The 17203-nt window shown below is 43.1% G+C and overlaps 1 protein-coding gene across 5 annotated transcripts in view; it reads right to left on the bottom strand.

Annotated features, from left to right (window-relative positions):
• Nucleotides 1-17203, bottom strand: part of PDE9A (phosphodiesterase 9A) — a 52809-nt gene that overhangs the window by 13814 nt on the left and 21792 nt on the right. For 4 of the 5 annotated variants that reach the window (XM_061453498.1, XM_061453497.1, XM_061453501.1 and 1 more), the window contains 6 exons: nucleotides 16286-16340; nucleotides 15385-15455; nucleotides 10718-10802; nucleotides 6464-6545; nucleotides 4509-4583; nucleotides 1357-1443 (listed from right to left, as the gene is read on the bottom strand). In XM_061453498.1, coding sequence (XP_061309482.1) covers nucleotides 1357-1443; nucleotides 4509-4583; nucleotides 6464-6545; nucleotides 10718-10802; nucleotides 15385-15455; nucleotides 16286-16340 — 455 coding nt within the window. The remainder of the gene's footprint in view (nucleotides 1-1356; nucleotides 1444-4508; nucleotides 4584-6463; nucleotides 6546-10717; nucleotides 10803-15384; nucleotides 15456-16285; nucleotides 16341-17203) is intronic. The other variant, XM_061453500.1, reaches the window with a different exon arrangement.

Genomic DNA, 17203 nt, shown 5'->3' on the forward strand with positions numbered 1-17203 from the left:
TAATCCTCCTAGCTTTTTTTAGGTCCTCCTCTTTATCCTGGAGAATTGATGAAAAGACTATCTGAGCTCCAGAGCCCCTAACCACCTCTCCCAGGGCTCTGTAGTCCTTCTTTATGTTCCCCAGGCTACTACTATCTATTATTTTCATCTGCCTTCTTCGAGAGAGAATTCCTAGGTCTTGATCACTTTTTGTATCTCCTTTAATGTGGTCATATTAAGTTTCTAAAAAGGCCTAGAAATAAATTTCAGGTAAGCCGTATGCCTCTATAGTGACATGGTAGCACATGTCCATTTTATCGCTCCTTCCATTCTCTGATCAGCCTTATACCTTCTTAGCTTCATTGTACAGCAGCACACCAAGCACTGACAGTCACTGTCCTGTGTAAGCTCGTGCCCAGGTGCTTTCTGCTTTTGCTGTACTTCATGGTATGATGAATTTGGAGTTTGCTTTGTGTTTGCTAAATAGTTTCTGAATTTGTGGAATTTGTTCAGGCCCTTCTGGAAGTCTATAGCCACCATGTAAAATGCTTTCTACTATTCTATGTGTATTCTTCAGGTAATTAGAAGAGATTAATGAGATATGAGTCTTTGCCACAGGAATTGTATGAAACAGCTGTATAATGAATTTCACATCATGAAGTTTTTGATTACTGTAATAATCAATTTGGCAAGTAAAGATGTAATTTTTACTAACTATAATTCTTCAGGCTGTACCTAGATCCTTTTTAAACAATGGGTAAAATAATTACTGTTCTACAGTTCTCTAGGAATGTGGCAGGTTTTTCTAAGAAAGCCAATATATTCTTCAGCTTTTCAGTAAATGCTTTCTCATGCCCTGCCTTGGACCTGAAAACTTAATGGTTTTTAGGTCAGTGTTTCTTCTTCAGACATCTTAGTTTTGTATGATCTTAACATTATCATGTCTTGCGTCTCTGCAACATTCTCAACATTAAAGACTAAAGCAAAGAAAGTTATTTGGCTTCCCAGAAATTCCTTTTCCCTCCTGACTTGCTCCTTTACTCACCATGTAGTACATCTAATAATTATTGCACATACTGGCTTTTTTGGCCATATCTGAAAATGCTTGTCATGTCTCCATTTACAGTAGGTACCAAGAGCATTCACCAGAAATCAACTGCTCTCAATAATAGAAATCTCAGCAAATGGAAAACAATTAAAAAAATATCATCTGGGACCATTAGACTGCAAACATTTGCTGAAGTACTTAAGTTTTAAGAATTTGTGTAGATTGACTGCTTTCAGTGGTATTCCTCAGGTGAGTCCAGTTAATTCCATGCCCTTAATCAATTTTTTTGTTTTAAAAATTTTCAAATATGAGTAATTTTAAATACTTACCAACCACCTCTTTAACGTAATAGGATTGATATTGAAGTCTTTTACCAATCCAAGATCATGGTACATGTGTTCCAAGCAACTCAGCATCTGTAGCCAGGAACAGATAGGTTATTGGCTTGGTAAATATCACTTTGCTTTCTGATACATTGCAAAGTGAATTTTCCCCTTGCAAGCATCGAATAATTGCAAAGCCCCCTTGTTAAGATGAAAGGAAGATGTTCAAAGATTGTGTGATTAAAGACAGTGCAAGAGGGAAGATAGAGAGGTTCCTAAAGCTTTTTGAAGTAGACAGATTGCTGTTGACTTCATAGGCTTTGTGGGGGTCTTTGAGTCACACCAGCTCTCCTTAGTAATTGTGATTCATTCATTTCATAGCAATGCTTTCTCACAAAAAAGTATTGCCATTTTTCTAATTCAGCTGGGATATGGTCTAATGCTTGTTGAAAACATGGGAGTTTTCCCACTGACTCCAAAGGCCCTGGCTGTGTAGAAATGGACCAGGCTCTAGCTGTATGGAAAATGGCAGCAGAAAGTAAGATTCTTGAAAACCCCTTTTATTCTAGATACGTGTCAATATCTTCTTTCTTTATGACTTCTTGTGAGTTTCTAACACCATTATCTTAACTCGTATTTCTTGTTTAACAAAAGGTCTATCAATCTAACCCTACAAAGTTGCAGCAGGTTTGTGACCATCCACTCCTGTAAACTGTAACTATGAATCCCAACAGCTGAACTGCAAAGGCAGGCTGCTCTTTTGAGACAACATCTGCTCTGCAGTAGGAAGGCAGATAATATATTGCCACCAATCCCAGTTAATCTATGGATTTGAAAATAGTGGGAAAGAAAGGTATTGTTCGTCTGATGTGTATGGGCACTTAACAGCTGCCACCAGACTGAAATGAACAGGAGTCCAGGAGTTTATGTATCTGCATTCCTATTTCTGAAGGCAAAATCTGCAGGGAATGAAATGTAGCCATTAAATTATTTGATGCAGTTCTTAGACTGTAGACTGATGAGTTTTAACATGATGAGTATAATGTCACAAATATGGCCTTGGAGACATTTCTAGCTGGGTTTCTATTATTCAGGCTCTTCAAAACTCTCCAGAAAAATGATTTCATCTAATGAAATTTTATGTTTATCCAGGGAATATACATAGTTCATGCAGTAAAAAAGAGGCTGGTTTTGAGTCATCTGAACAGGAAGAAAGAGACTTTCCTGCAAGACTTCATGGACAATGTCATGAGCTGAATGGTGCTCACATTGCATGGGTAGCATTTTGCTGTAGACCATCATGTCCTGTTCCTAGTCCCTGAGGTAGAATATATGCTTGGCAATAGTTTCAGAAAAGACTTCCTGAGACAACAGACTGGATCCAGAAGGGCTGAATTACTCTCAGAAAAACCTATCTCCCCTCAGCTGTTTTGCCAAGAGAGCTATAGGTGAGTGGCCGGGTGACTGTAGTCCCAAAGCTCCTGCCCCTGAGCACGTGAGAATCTCAGTTTTCATTTTTAGCTTTCTTGGTCAACAGCAAAGCTTGAACATTGGACTCTTCTAAGGCTTAAATGAGTGGGCATTTGATAAAGTGAACACAAGCTTGCTGCATAGTTCTGTTTACTGAGATGCTGCAGAGTACATTATTAATTTGCTTACAGAAGGCTAAGGTTTATAACCTGCCTGCCCTCCACTGAACATGTGAGCAAATGTTCATTGCCAAACAAGCATTGGCAGAATTGAAATATTCTCTGTAAACATAAATCAGAGCTAAAAGGATAAAATAAACCCATGTGATGCTCAACTCACTAGAGGTTGTGTGGTACCTTATTTCTGAGCATCTCTCCTTTCAGGGCATGTCTAATCTCTGCATTCTCGTGTTAGTCCTGTTCATGCCACCATATAGTGTTTCCTAAGATTCCAAATGAGTTACTGTGGTAAAGTAATATGCCTCAGCACACAAGAATCCATGGATAATGTTTTTTGTCTCTCACTATTCTTTCTTAATAGTCAGAGAAACAATGAGCCCACAGTGTTACAGTCCACCTGGCAGGTCGTAATTCTCTCTTGCTGTAAAGACCTGACAGGCATTAAAAAGCTGGGGCCAAGCCATTTTGCCTGAGCAGTTGTATGGCCGTGGTACAGAGAAAAGAGACTGGAGAGGGAGCAGTAACTGCAGAGGACCAGCCTTAGCTTGGCATGGACTGCACAAGGGAAGTACTGCCTGTCTCTGCAAATGGGAGATGGACCTAAAGCCACCAGAGAGGCCTTCTGTTAAAGCCAGATGAAACATCCTGAAGGGAATATCTTGTTCCTGTGTACGGTATGGGTATTTTTAATTGTCGTGTTGACCTACAGGTGCTGAGCCAGAATGATCCTTATATGCACAACATCTGATTGAGAAGGTAATTAAAGTGATTGCTGCTGGGGTGCTGCTAGAGCTACTCAATCCTTCCCTTGGGAAAAAACACAACACTAAACCCCCACTTTAGTCCTGCCCTCCTTTATATTTTTCCTAAGTGAGATTTGCTTATATTTGCTGAATCTAGTTTTATATTAAATTATAAGTAGTCCATTACAGAAACATCCTTCTCATTCATGTTTCCACAGAGGTTTACACACGGTCCTTTCAGAACCTTCTGCAATACAAGTGACAAGCAATGAATAATACTAATAGCAAGAACAAAAATAAGACAATTAAGCAACAAGAAAATACAAATAGGCTGTGCATGCAGCTCTGCAACCTCTTCAGAATACACAGCAGGAAAACCCCTCACCTAAAAGGGTGTGAATCAATGCATGAACCTCTGTTTGGCTTCATACAGCAGGATGCTGCTTTATTGATTTGAGCAGAGTTGTTGATGATGTGCGTGAGCATACACTTTGCTAGGGATTGATTTGTTCACATAAAATGGCACGAGACAACTCATGTGGCAGTAATGACAGTGCACCAGTTGTTGTGGGAAATTACTAGGAAAAGATTAAAGAAAATACAGAGAGGAGTCAGTGTATAATAATCAGCATAGCCTATCGGGCATCTGTTAGGAAAAAGTACTGGGGAAGAAAAGGGGAAAAATCCCACAGACCATCTCAAAGGGCTCTTCTGTCTTTGTTGGCTCTCAGAAAGAATGCTAGCCCAGCTAACACATCATCCTTACCTCATTGGGCTCCCACAGCCATACATCAAAGGTTGGCTTCCGAAGTGCTTCAATGGTCTCCTGGGACAGCATGTACTGCAGACAAAAATACAGTTGGCATAAGGGTCCCCCACCCTGGCATGGGACCTGCTATTGGCGCGTCCTTGGCACTCCCAAGGTTCTATTCATGAGGGGTTTAGCTATATTTCCCAAGGAGAAAGCAACTGATCTCTCGCTCTGCCTGCCCAGCCCTCCTCACCCTCCCCACTAGCTGCTTGTGGTCAGGCCAGGGTACCCATGCCTAGCAGGCAGGAAGTCCCCAAGCAGCTTGCTGATAGGTGGAGATCCTTGTGGAGCAGGAGAAATGGAGGGAGAGTGGAAGTGTTATGGATGGGGTTATGGGTAAAACCAGCACAGGGATATAAAGGGCACAAGGCTCAGACCTGTCCCTGGCTGCACCGGCTTTGTTGCCTGCAGAGCATCAGCGACATTCGATGCAGCCAGTTATGTCTGGATGGTGTGAAGTGTCTACAATTCACAGTGTTAAATTAGCTGGTGGGTATGATATATTTACTTGCAGATGATTTATACTCTCATTTTGAGTATTTTTTCCAAGAACGCCCACATTTTCAAATTGGTTGTCAGCCTGCAAGATTCCAGTGATTTTTTATCATTATGCTCGGAGGCTTAGAACAAACCCAAGCTCATCATCCAGTTATGATTTGTGTACAAAATGGAAAAAAGGAATGTGGGGAGTTAAAAGAACATGACTCTACCTATTCATCTTTTCTAGACTCCATTCATCAGAGTCTTTCTGGGCCACAAAAATCTTGTAGCTTCACTTGGCCCATTTACCGTGGCTGTCTCTAATTAGTCTGGGCTTACTGTACTGAGCAGGTAAATGAAATTTTCTGAGCCATCAAACTGCTGATACTTAATCCAAGATAGAATAACACCAAAGATTAATTTCCTTCTTGAGAAAGCAATTGATTTTGCATTCACACATGTAATGTACATTGAATATGATGTTCTCCAAGAAAATTGTGAATTGGCAGCACGGATTTGTTATTTGATAACAAATGTGTGTTGCTGAATAAACAGGAGAACTTAAAATTCATTGGTCTGTAAGTCTCTGAAGGCAAATATGCAAGGATGCATGTCCATATCATACACCTGCATCACACAGGACCATGTGAACTTCAGAGTGGCTGAGCCAGCTTTGATGTGTGCAAGTAAATGACCACGCAGAAGCTCTGATTTGCACATGTGAGCTGGTGTATTGTCAAGGTGTGAGGTGGGTGCTGAGCAGACATAGCCTGAAAGCTTTGCATAATTCCCATGGGCAAAGACTGATGGTGCTAGGACCAAAGATGCTGTGTGCTTCATGGTTTCAGCCTCATTCATCACTGTGGATTTCTGCTTGTACTTGCCCAGTAGACATTTTTCTTCAAGCATTGCTGTTTTCTGTAGTAAATACATTATCTCATTTTCACAGGGACAATGAATCATTCTGGAGAGAATCCAATGTCACATTTTCTCTTTGTTTCCCTAGGTGAAGCATCTCCATAAATTACTTTTTAAATTAAAAAATAATCCATTAGGAGAAAACAGGCAGCAGCACTATTTTCAATTAGAGTACAACATTGTAGGCTGTTTTTGATTGTTTGCTCTGAGCATGGAGAATAAACAAATATAACTAGACCAAAGAGCTTTAAACGTTGATGAATGCAAAATGTTCATTAACATTTCAAACACTAATGAGCTTTCAAATATTAAAGACTACTGAGGATCCAACTTTAAGTCACCACAGGCACATGACAGCTTTTTTCCATTGGCTCCCAGGGATTTTGGATCAGGCTTTGGATTTAGAATAGCTAGGATGTAGATGGCTAGTGAAGTCATGCATTGTAAACCAGCAGTTGTCAGGATAGCAAGCTTGTGGTAGGATTATGGGAAGGAAAAGCATTGTGTGGTACCTTTGGATAGGATGGTACATCCCGCCGGGGAGTCGGTCTCTTGTTTTCATCCAAAAAGCTGTACTTGCAGGGACAATTCGTCCTGAAATTAAATATGCAACTCTTAACATTGTGCAAACAGAACCACAGTGCCTCAAAAAATGCTGGAAATACTCTGGTCTCTCAGTAGGCATTGCTTGGAGAATTACCCTGCTCCCCAGACTCTCTCTTTCTAATATGGTGTTGCTCAAATGCTTTAAAAGTGTGATCCTCTTTAGGATTTTCTGCCCTTGTGCAACTTGTTGCAGCATCTCAGTCTATTTGAATTCAAGTGAGGAGCTTCTCTATTCAGGCATGTGAATACCCCATAATTTCTATTTAAACCAAGTCACTTTCAGCAAGCAGCTTGCTGTCTGTGACAGGCATAGGTGTCTGAGGGTGGCAGAGCCCAGCCAGGGGCCACACTGAACATGGACACTGGCATACCTATGCTTATTTACTAGTGTAGGCACACACCAAGCCCAAGGTTTATTTCAGCCCAGCTCTAGGCCTCATAAAAGCTTGGGTAAGAGCATCCATTTTGATGGCTTGACCATCTTCCCTGCTGCTCTTCAGGTGGGACAACAGCAGTGAGGTGCGGGCTCGGCAGATACAACCTGCTTGGCTCCCAGGTCCTGGAGGAAGGGAGCCATTGCCAGCAGTTACAGGTGATCTAACACTTGCCTGTTTTTTAACACCAGCACCCCCTGACAGTTATCTGCCTGTCCTTCCTCTGCACGTGGAAGAGCCAAGCTGATGCTGATCTAGTTGAAGATGTCCCTGCTCATTGCAGGAGGTTGGACTAGATGACCTTTGAAGGTCCCTTCCAACCCAAACATGATTCTATCCCCTCTGAGCAGAGGACCAAGATGGTGGGCGGTGCACACCAGCCTTACAGCCTTTGCAGAACATCTAGGTTGCTGCATTGCAGTGTGAAAGCAGTTTTTTTCCTTACAGCCATGGGGGCCACAATAAAACATAGAGCTCTGCGGTGTCACACAGGTGTCAATCATGATACTTTAACTCAACACACATTTCCCATGTAGTTGGTCATGTGGATTTTAAGAACTTTCATGTCAGGTTGATCTGCTTGTATTTTGCATTTATCCCTAGATTATTCTTTCTCATTTCTCAAGCCTCCTACCAATTGAAGTTAAAAGAAACCCCTCAAAAGAGCCAACCAAAGCATTCCATTAACTTTATTTGATCCTTTAAAAATTATTTCACATATTGTATATTGAATCTCTTTCTAGTGCTTCTCTGTTGGGAGTTGGTCTGGGTCTCTTTTCTGCTCTTAACATTGATGTCTTCTAACACTCTTGATGGTGTTGTCTGAATCCTGTGAAAGTTATGTCATCCTACAGTTCATGGTGGTCAGCTGGCTTCAACCAGCTTTTGAGGAGATTTGGGGAGCCCTGTTTGAGGTGATTCTCAGTTGATGAAAAGCTGTCTTAATAATTTCTAAAGCTGTTTCCTCAAAATTCCACTGTGAGGGGTATTAGTTGGATAAAAATAGTGAGATGTGGGCAATCCTTGCCCTAATTGGAGCTGGCTGCCAAAGTTAGCTGAAGGTCAGTCAATTATCTTTAATTCCCAGCTGTAGTATGGCGTCCCAGTATGTATTATGACTCCATGCTACCACACTGGGGAACACATTAGAGCCAGGGTGCATCAGACCTTTACAAATGTAAAACTGTATCTGCAAATGATCATGATTTTAAATGATATTATATTGTTGGTAGCATCTGCCAGTGGCGAGAGCAAAAAGCAGACTAGCAAACAAAAAAGCAGTATGAGGGGATGCAAGTGGGGGTCTTTTGCTCTTCTGAAGAGGACAGATGCACAATTCACTGTGCATGACTAATTATAAATCTAGCTGTTCACTCCTACTCTGTCATTTGGTAATGTAAGAGCAAACGTAAGAATATGCAAACATACAAGTGTACAGCTGTGTCTGCTGTGATATTATTGAAGGAATATACGCACTCAAACATACTTTTGTACATTAACTAAATTTAGATGTGATCCCTAATTGCAACTGTAACACATTATCTAGCAAATGGCATAGCACAAGGGATGACAAGCCTAAGTAGGTGCAAATACATTGCCACATATGCTAGGATGCCTTGTTTTTCCCCCACAGCATGTATCTCATGCCCATGGGAGAGAGATTGTTCAGTCGCTCTGGGGTGAAGCATCCCTAGGCTGGGGTCACTGTCGTTATGGTGTCGTTATGCAGATCCATGGTTGCTTGGGAATAGGGAACCACAGCTCATTCCTCAGCAGCTCCCAGTGGGGTCCCTTTTAATGACCACCTACCAAGGACCATTCTCTTCCCAGTCTTACAGCAAGAAGTGACTCATAGCCATCTCTGGTTGAACCTAGCTACATACGTACTAGCCACATACACAGCCACACTGAAGCTAGCCACATCTAACTGCTTTGAGACCCAAGCCCTTAAGCTACAAATAATAATAGACAGAATTTTGTGCAAGGAGAAGGAGGTTTTGTGCAGCTGGGAAGAGGAAGACCCAGCTCAAGGCAACCAAGAAGTGCTGTGACAGGTAGCTGCCATATTGATAGGGCACAAAGGGATGCTCAGCAGAGTAAGTTAGGGTACGGGTTCAGTGAAAGCAGCTATGCAGTGTGAGCTAAGAGCAAGCAAGCTTAGGTATCAGCTGCTGAGCACTGCACCCATTTTTGCCACAGCTTTCCAGCACCATGGTCGATGCTGGTGTCTGGCTGTTGGCAGCTGTAATATCTCACTACAGTTCTTGCTGAAGACTACACACCTCAGCTGGAGTTAGCTGCACTGGGCAGACATGGCACGCCCCATTCCTGTTCTTGTTAGCAGGTTGCTGTTTGTACTACAAAATAGATTGTAAGGTGACAAGATCTGGGACAGGAATGAGTCATGGCTGTTGCTGGAACACTTTCATACTTCCTGATGTGTGTGGTAGCAACTGGGCAAACATGAAGTTGCCATAGCTTCTATTTTGGTTTTAATTCCCTATCTGCCTGTGTGTCACTATGCTTGTAAGTAGCTGCTCTCCCAGCTCCCTGTAACAGTTGAGGAAAAGTAGAGACACATGCATGAGCACACGTTATTCACATCACTACCAGCACAAATCAGCGTACATGCTTTCCTATTTGCTGCCAAATTGAACTCTGATTTTTCTAATGAGATTTCCTTACACACCTGAACAAGAAATGATGCAAGTCACAGGGCAAACTGCAATCCATCCCACTGGTATAAATCTGGAGCAGATATGAGGTTAATACTTTTACTCTGCGCTTATACTAGAATGACAGCTGAATTTGGCCTCAGACCTAATAGGAATGTATTAACACTGTGCCTTCTGACATATCTGGGTAGCAGAGTTTATGAAAGTGAGTGATTATAAAGCCTAATTCTTTTAGCAAATCTCCTATTGCCCTCAGTAGGAAATAGCTTTGATTAAAGGTCAGAGAATTTGACCCTGAATGAAGAAAACGAGAGAGGCTGTCAAGATAGCATAGTTAAATTTGCTGAGAAAAAAACCCTTCACCCACACTTTGAGCAACACAATATATCCCTCTTCAGCAACCTTTCCAGAAGTATTCATCATCTCTCAGTGATGATTTGTTTGTCCTAATGGCATATTTCAGTGACACAGGGGGCAGACTTTCCAGCCGAGACTGCGTGCCCTACAAAATGCAATCTTTTCTGCTGTTGTTTTAATTACAGCAAAACCAAGCTTCATAATCGCAGTAAGCCCTTGAACTAGAGAGTAAATTCCCAGCTTCTTGTTGAATTTGAAATGGATGTTTTATAGTAGCATGAGATCGTAAAATTAGAAGAGCTGTTACTTATTTATTTGATATTTTCCCAGAATATGTTGGAGCTGATTTGAGTGTTAGCTGGTTCCCAACTGAACTCCACACTATACGAAAGTTCTTTTCCCATTATCTGTCTCCCAGTAAATCTGGATAAAGAATTCCCATTCTTTCTGTATAGTGAAAAACATCTCTCTGCTGAAAGACCTTTTTGTCTTTCAGACCATAGTCTGAGCTGTTTTAACTGATGGATGGCTATACATCTTCAAATGTTAAATTAAAGCCACTGTCTGCAGTGGTTATTGGGTTCCTTGCCTCTGCACTTCTAAGCCCAGAAGGTAACTCAATCCTGTGGAAACACTGCATAAAGGTTTGAAACCAGATGCTTATTTCTTTGGTTAGGTCCAAAGCAGAACTTACCTGCTGCTTCTAGCTGCCATTTCCTCCCTCATTTTTTTAATGTCGCTCTTGCATTTCTCGATCTCCACTACTTTCAGGCCTTCCACTGTCAACAAAGGAAAACAACAGGGGTGTTACCATGGCGAAAGTCGAAGGATCTCGTTTCACAATTGTGCAAAATTTCAAAGGGCTTTAAGACGGGGTTATCCAGTGAGCCAGCAAGCTCTTTCAGCCTGCCTCGGTTCTCACATGTGCAGGTGCTGTCAGACCGAGGTATCTTGAAAACCCATAGGAATTCTCCGCTGCCAATTTCAGATAATAGCTACAGTATTTTAATTCACAGAGTAGCTATTGCGTCTCAGCTTTTCTACCACTGCTAGCAGCAGTCAGCTGTCCTGGTGCCTTCACTTCTCTGCTGTAGAACACGAATCAAAGGAAATCCTGAGCAAAAAATATCCCCTCCAGTGATGGGATGATGAGCGCAGCTAGGCAAACACGTCCCAGTAGGATTAGAATTCCCATTAAGAGAAAAGGTTTTAATTTGAAAGTTCACGCAGAGCGTTAAGGAGCTCTGAAAGGCACTGCTAGATACAGAAACACCAAAGTGAGAATGTGGGAGAAAAAGAAAAATGTTGAAAAGTTTTGCTCTAATGATTGATTTAACTTTTTTTTTTTTAGGTATTGAAGATCTGTCACTTCTTTTTGCTAATCAATTTTGTAATCAAAGGCTATTTCTGCATGTAGCATAAAAAAATCCTATGTTTCCTTTCTGTGTGCAATTATGAGAGCCACAAGGCAAAAAGTTTGATTGCCTGTTTATGCAGCAATGCACTTCACATAGCTGTGAGAACCTAACACAGTGCAAGTATGAGAATATTCTCCCTTTTCTTTCTCTCTCATTTAACTATCAGCGTGCTCAAGGACATAATACGGCACCATTTATTAAGTACATGTCATTCATATGCAATCATTTCACAGCTCATTTGTTTACTTATTGTTTGCTTGGACAAGCTGTGGTTCAGGGAGCTCCAGGGAATGTGCAATTGTACAATCAGTATTCAATAACCTTCTTAAAAAGTAATACTCAAAATCACATTTATCTGGAGGGTACCATGTAAGTGATAAAAACTGCCTTGGAGGGTACAACTCTGTAGATAAGCAGAGACCTCAGCTTCATTTTCCTTATGCTAGTAACAACAAAGATTGCTATTAGAAATGGGAAAGAGGAAAAACAGAGAAGTATATGAGCAAGTCCAAAATGCGAGTTATTAAGGAAAGGAAAGGGAAAGGGGTTTTATTTATGCTTGATTACAGGGATATCCTCCACTTAAAAATCCAATTTCCAGATTACTGTTTGTTTTTTTTTGTCTAGCATTGTTAACAAGCAATTTTTTGGATGATTACAGTGTGATGATACGGGCAGGATGTTTTCCTGCTTAATCAGTATCTTCATTCTGGGTATCTGGCTGCACTTTTTGGGGTGCTCCGTTCAACTGCTGATGGTCAGCTGCAGCTGACCTGCAGGACTGGGCTGCTATGTACCATCCCGGTGCATTAAGCTGGGAGAAGTTCATGGATAGCCCATATGCCAGGCTGGTGCTCATTTGAAACAATGGGAGCAAAGCAAAGTTATCAGACTGAGGGTAGTAGGGCAGGCAATTGCAGACGGAAGAGGAGCTGTGGTGCAAAATGGCAGCCCTGAACATTTTTTCGTATTGCGTCTCTTCGGTTTTCTTCCAAAACCTCTCCAGGGGGAGAAGAGAATTTACATAACTATTTTCTTAAGGCAGATGTGAGATGCTTACAAATTGTCAAGGGCTTTTGCCGGCTTCCTTATTCATGTGTGGGCTGCTACGCAAACACTGGAGCAGAGTAAAGCATTCTTAGTGCTTGCCCTGTGTGCGTTTTCCAAGGGGAAGTCACAAGCTTGAGATGGGATTTAAAAATCGGTTAAAAGGTTCGGCTTCTTGAAAACATGTCTCTATGATATGGTCTCTAGACAGTAATGGGAAGGAAGCTGAGAACATTTTATGTGAGGTGCAGATGTAGTTTTGTCATGAGCTCTTATCCCCACACACACATCCCCACTGGGGAAGAAATCCTGGAGATCACATGTGAAAGTGGTAGAAAAGGGTTCTCCGAAGGAGGTAGGAGAAAAGGCAAAACAAAAGCACAATTCTTTTCGTATTTGGCTCACAAATGATGAATGGCCTTGTCATGTGCACTGATTAAGGGCCCATTATGTTATCCTGCAGCAAAAAATACCTCTGAAAAAACCCTGTGCTGTCCAAAGAAATCCTTGGGCTGAATCCAGCACTGGAACATGGCTCTTACAGCAACCTCAGGGAGCCCAGCTCGAGCAGGGAGGTTGGACACTCCCTTTCTCTCACAGTTTTGCTTTTTAAGTATGAAAGCCTGGAATTATTTTGAAATGTTGCAGATCTGGCTCTGTCACAGATCCTGGAAGTCCAATTTTGAGCAGATGGGTGCACTTGTAGACAGGCAACCCAGGGAGCTCCTTCCCACAGGCTGAGGCTGCCGGAGATGGGATCGCGGAGCACTCAGGCAGAATGGCAGCAGATTGCTACATCAGCTGCTATTTCCACCAGTGGAGAGACCCACTTATGGAAAGAAGCCTTGTCTGGGGACCAGAGAATTCAGTTCACCTGCATGGCACCCCGGTGCTGGGTAGGACGCCTTCCCTCAACATCAGTGAAATGCTGGAGTGTGCAAGCACACAACTCCTCCCCACCGGCAGCAGCGTGCAAATCTCTGTTATCTCCCTCCACTGCTGCTGGCTGCCGACGTTGAAAGGCAGCCTGTGTGCAGGGTGCAGCCAGGGATCCCATTGGGGACAGTGGCTGGGATAGTTGCTTGCCTGGGGGATAGGAAGTCCCACAGGAACGCTTGCCTCATTTGTCTTAGTCCATGGCACTTAGCCCTAAGGACAGGAGTTGGTTGGAAGTTTCACAGAAAATGCAGTGAGTGAGCTAATTTCTCTCATTTTTTCCTGTATTTATTTTTTTCTTTTGGACAAAAGAATAAATCAGTGGAGCTTTAGGAAAACCAGCAGCTGTGTAACAGAGAGGAATTACAACCCAATCTTGCAGAGGTCTGTGCTGGGGTAGGCATGTTGCAGGTAGGGCTCCCACCCCACTGGAGCCTAAAGCGAGGGTGGCCTCAGGAAGAGGTTCCCCTGCAGCTGCTCTTTGAATAAGGACATATTTCCCTCTCCCTGCTGACAAAGGCATCAGTCTCACTGAGCAGCTGCAGGGTCAAGGTAGCTTCTGGTCAGGGGAAGTTTCAAGAAAAGAATTTCTTCCACGAACCAGAACCTTTTTTTTTTTCCCAGCCACCTCTAGTGAGAAAAGTGCTTTCTGCAGCTGTAATACCAGGGAAAACTGCCTGCTCCTGACTTAAATGCTGCGTATCAGCAAGGATGCGGCCTTTGATGTCAAGGCAGTGCTGGGTGATGGTGCCATGCCTCTTATTCATACCTCTCCCCTGCTTTTCCTTGACATGTGTTCAGAGTAATATACTGAAAATCAACAAGTCAGATGCTGAATGATGGGAGGAGCGGGGGAGGAAGTCCCAAAACCCAGAAAAGGAGCTCTTTGACCTGATGAATTAAACTTTTCATTGTGCACAGTAACAAAATATCGTTGTGTTACATATAACACACTGAACAAGTGAGGGAATTGATGCTGCCTAGTAGTCTGCAGGCAATATTGTCAGGGAAAGGTAAACCCCCATGCTTGCAGCCCAGAAATCACTGCCTCACAAAACAACAAGATGAACCACAAGACAAGTGTAGGTTTAGATATTAGGAAGAAATTCCTTATTATAAGAGTGGTGAGGCACTGGAACAGGTTGCCCAAAGAAGTTGTTGCTGCCCCATCCCTGGCAGTGTTCAAGGCCAGGTTGGACAGGGCTTTGAGCAACCTGGTCTAATAGAAGGTGTCCCTGCCTTCAGCAGGAGGTTGGAACTGGATGAACTTTAAGGTCCCTTCTAAACCAAACCATTTTGTGATTCCATGATTCTGCAAGGAGAAATCTCTCTGCAAGACATGTTTGACCTTGTCAAAGTGTTTGACCTGTGTGCAAGTGTCTGACTTAAAGCAGAAGGAAGGTAGCTGTAATTAATTACAAGGTGCAGCAGTGAGTACTAGGTCCCAAGTGTGTTAATGAGGCAGGGTGTTCAGGGACTTCGTATGCAGAGGCATGGGAGGGTCAGTGCCGGGTACAGAGGAGGTGATGTGGATATGGGGCATGGAGGGGATATGTGAGGGGAGGCAAGGGGACTTGGAAGTAGCAGACAGGGAATTGGGTGTTGGAGACCCTCTGCCATGGGGTAGTGGGAGGATGTTTCCCTGGTCCCAAAGCTTGGTGGAGGGCTAAATGGCCCCTCATAGGGGAGGCCAGGAGGGACTCCAGATTCCTGCAATACCAGGCATTCCTCCCTGCCCTCATCCCCTGGTAGGTGCCAGCATGGGCTCTCACCTTCCCCACATCTCACCCCAGGCTGGCCTCCAGCCTTTGAGGGCCAAGGCCAAACAAGTTATGAGCCATTGGAGAAAGCGGAGGGGCTGTGAGGGGTGGGGCAGAGAGGGGGTACAACAAGAGCAGCAAGGCGGGGGGGGGTTCTGAAGCACCGATTCCCACTGTGATATGAATAAAGGGACACTCACATTCAACCTTTTTCTCCAGCATTGCCAAGTGATTAGCTACTTCCGTTTTCAGCTCATTGATTTTAAAAACCCTGAAAAGAAAACCCTCATATATTAATGTTATACATTTAGTGCTGTACCTACCCTTGGTACAAAGGATTTTTGCTAGAAATGCCTATATTTTTCAGAGGATTGATCTTTTCGGCCATGCTTGCGGTAAGGAATGGAGAATTTTCCATGGAAATGCTAAAATTTTGTCTGAAAATACTTTTTTTTTCCCCCATAAAAATTAAGAAGAACTGATTTTGCCATGGCGCTGGCCCTGGGAATGTACTGCGGCTCTACGACTTCACCAACCCCTCTCTCAGCAGTGACTTGTTATTGTACCCCCCAGGGAAGCAAATTTAAATTGATAATGCTTTGCCTAACAGCAGCATTTTGGTCTCTGCACACTCTGAAGCCCTCCTCCTTCGGAGTTACGCTGGGGATTTGCAGAGCTGTGGTGGGATTGATCCATCTTATGGAAACCAGCTGGAATAAAATAAGCAGCTCTACAGATGTTGAGAAATCCTCTCGGAGGAGAGAAACATTTGAGTGAGATAGGGCAAAACAAACAAATCAGATGGTTTGACTGTTCAACAAAGAATTTCTTTTGCTTCCTAAAAGGGCAGGACCACAGTAATAACATTTATATTTATTACTTGATCTCTTTTTAAGATCAAAGATAATTGCCAAAACTGCTTTTGGTTTAAGCTACTGTATTGCTGACAGCAGGAAATAACGTGTGTACCAGGCCTAAATTTGGCAGGATGAGTGGAATTTGAAAGAGATCTTAAATGCCCCTCTGCCTCCTGTGAAAATTTCACTTCAGGCTGATAAAAGAAAAAACATTTTAAATCAGCAATAACGGTCAGCTTCTTACCTCGAGAACTGCTCAGCAATCTGTCCCAATAAATTCTGGAACAATTCTTCTTTCTCTGGTAAAAATAGGAGGGAGACATGACAGAAAATGACAAAGGAAAGAAGACATCCTCAACCTCCCTGCAGAGTGGCATCCCCAGACTTCCAGCTCTGACTGTGAGGCATTTAGCCAAAATGTTGTTCTGGTCCTTTGAACAAGTGACAGCAGTTGGGAACGATTCCTCATCTCATGCCTTCCTATGCCTGCAGATTGCAGTCAAGGTTTATCAGAAGTGTTTTGGAGGGTGCTGGGTCTCTGAGAGGTGGCTTGTTTTAAGGCATCACTCTCTAGAAATGAGACCCTTTTTGCATGCCTTGGGTGGGACACCCAAAATCACCATCTGCTTTTGAAAGGTCTGGCTCACAAGAACTGCCTCTACAACAGTAGCAACAGAGTGCCCATGAATAAAGCAACAACTTGTGAACACAATAAATGACAGCTTGCCTTTCAGATTTACACTTGGACATTATCCTGGAGACAGTACTTTTGGTGCAAATTCGTAAGGATCCTACTGCCTTGCAGAAGCTTCAGGCATGAAGATGCCGAAGTGACTGTTCTAGCAGAACAAGGTCCTCACTTCCTGGTTCGTGGGATGGACACAGCAGGACACAAGTTTCCCAACCCCTTTTCCCTGAGAACATAACTTGGACAGTGTCGCTGCGGGGATCCTCTCTGGATCCCATCGCTGCCTGAGCAGCTGTGGCAGTGGCCGCACTGGGAGTGCTCGTACCAGTGGCTCCCTGCCTGCTGCTCCTTACACCAGCACTTGGGAAAGTCAGCCTGGTGAAGCCCCAGCCCCTTCCCAAGACCATCACGGAACTGCTGTCGTTCATAGAGGGAAAAGCAAACAAGTCCTTAAAGAAAGACCCTAGTACATTT

Source organism: Pezoporus flaviventris, unplaced genomic scaffold (genome assembly GCF_033815535.1).
Source record: "Pezoporus flaviventris isolate CSIRO_AGI_PZ_B2104156 unplaced genomic scaffold, CSIRO_AGI_Pfla_v1 ptg000015l, whole genome shotgun sequence".
NCBI classification, from domain to species: Eukaryota; Metazoa; Chordata; class Aves; order Psittaciformes; family Psittacidae; genus Pezoporus; species Pezoporus flaviventris.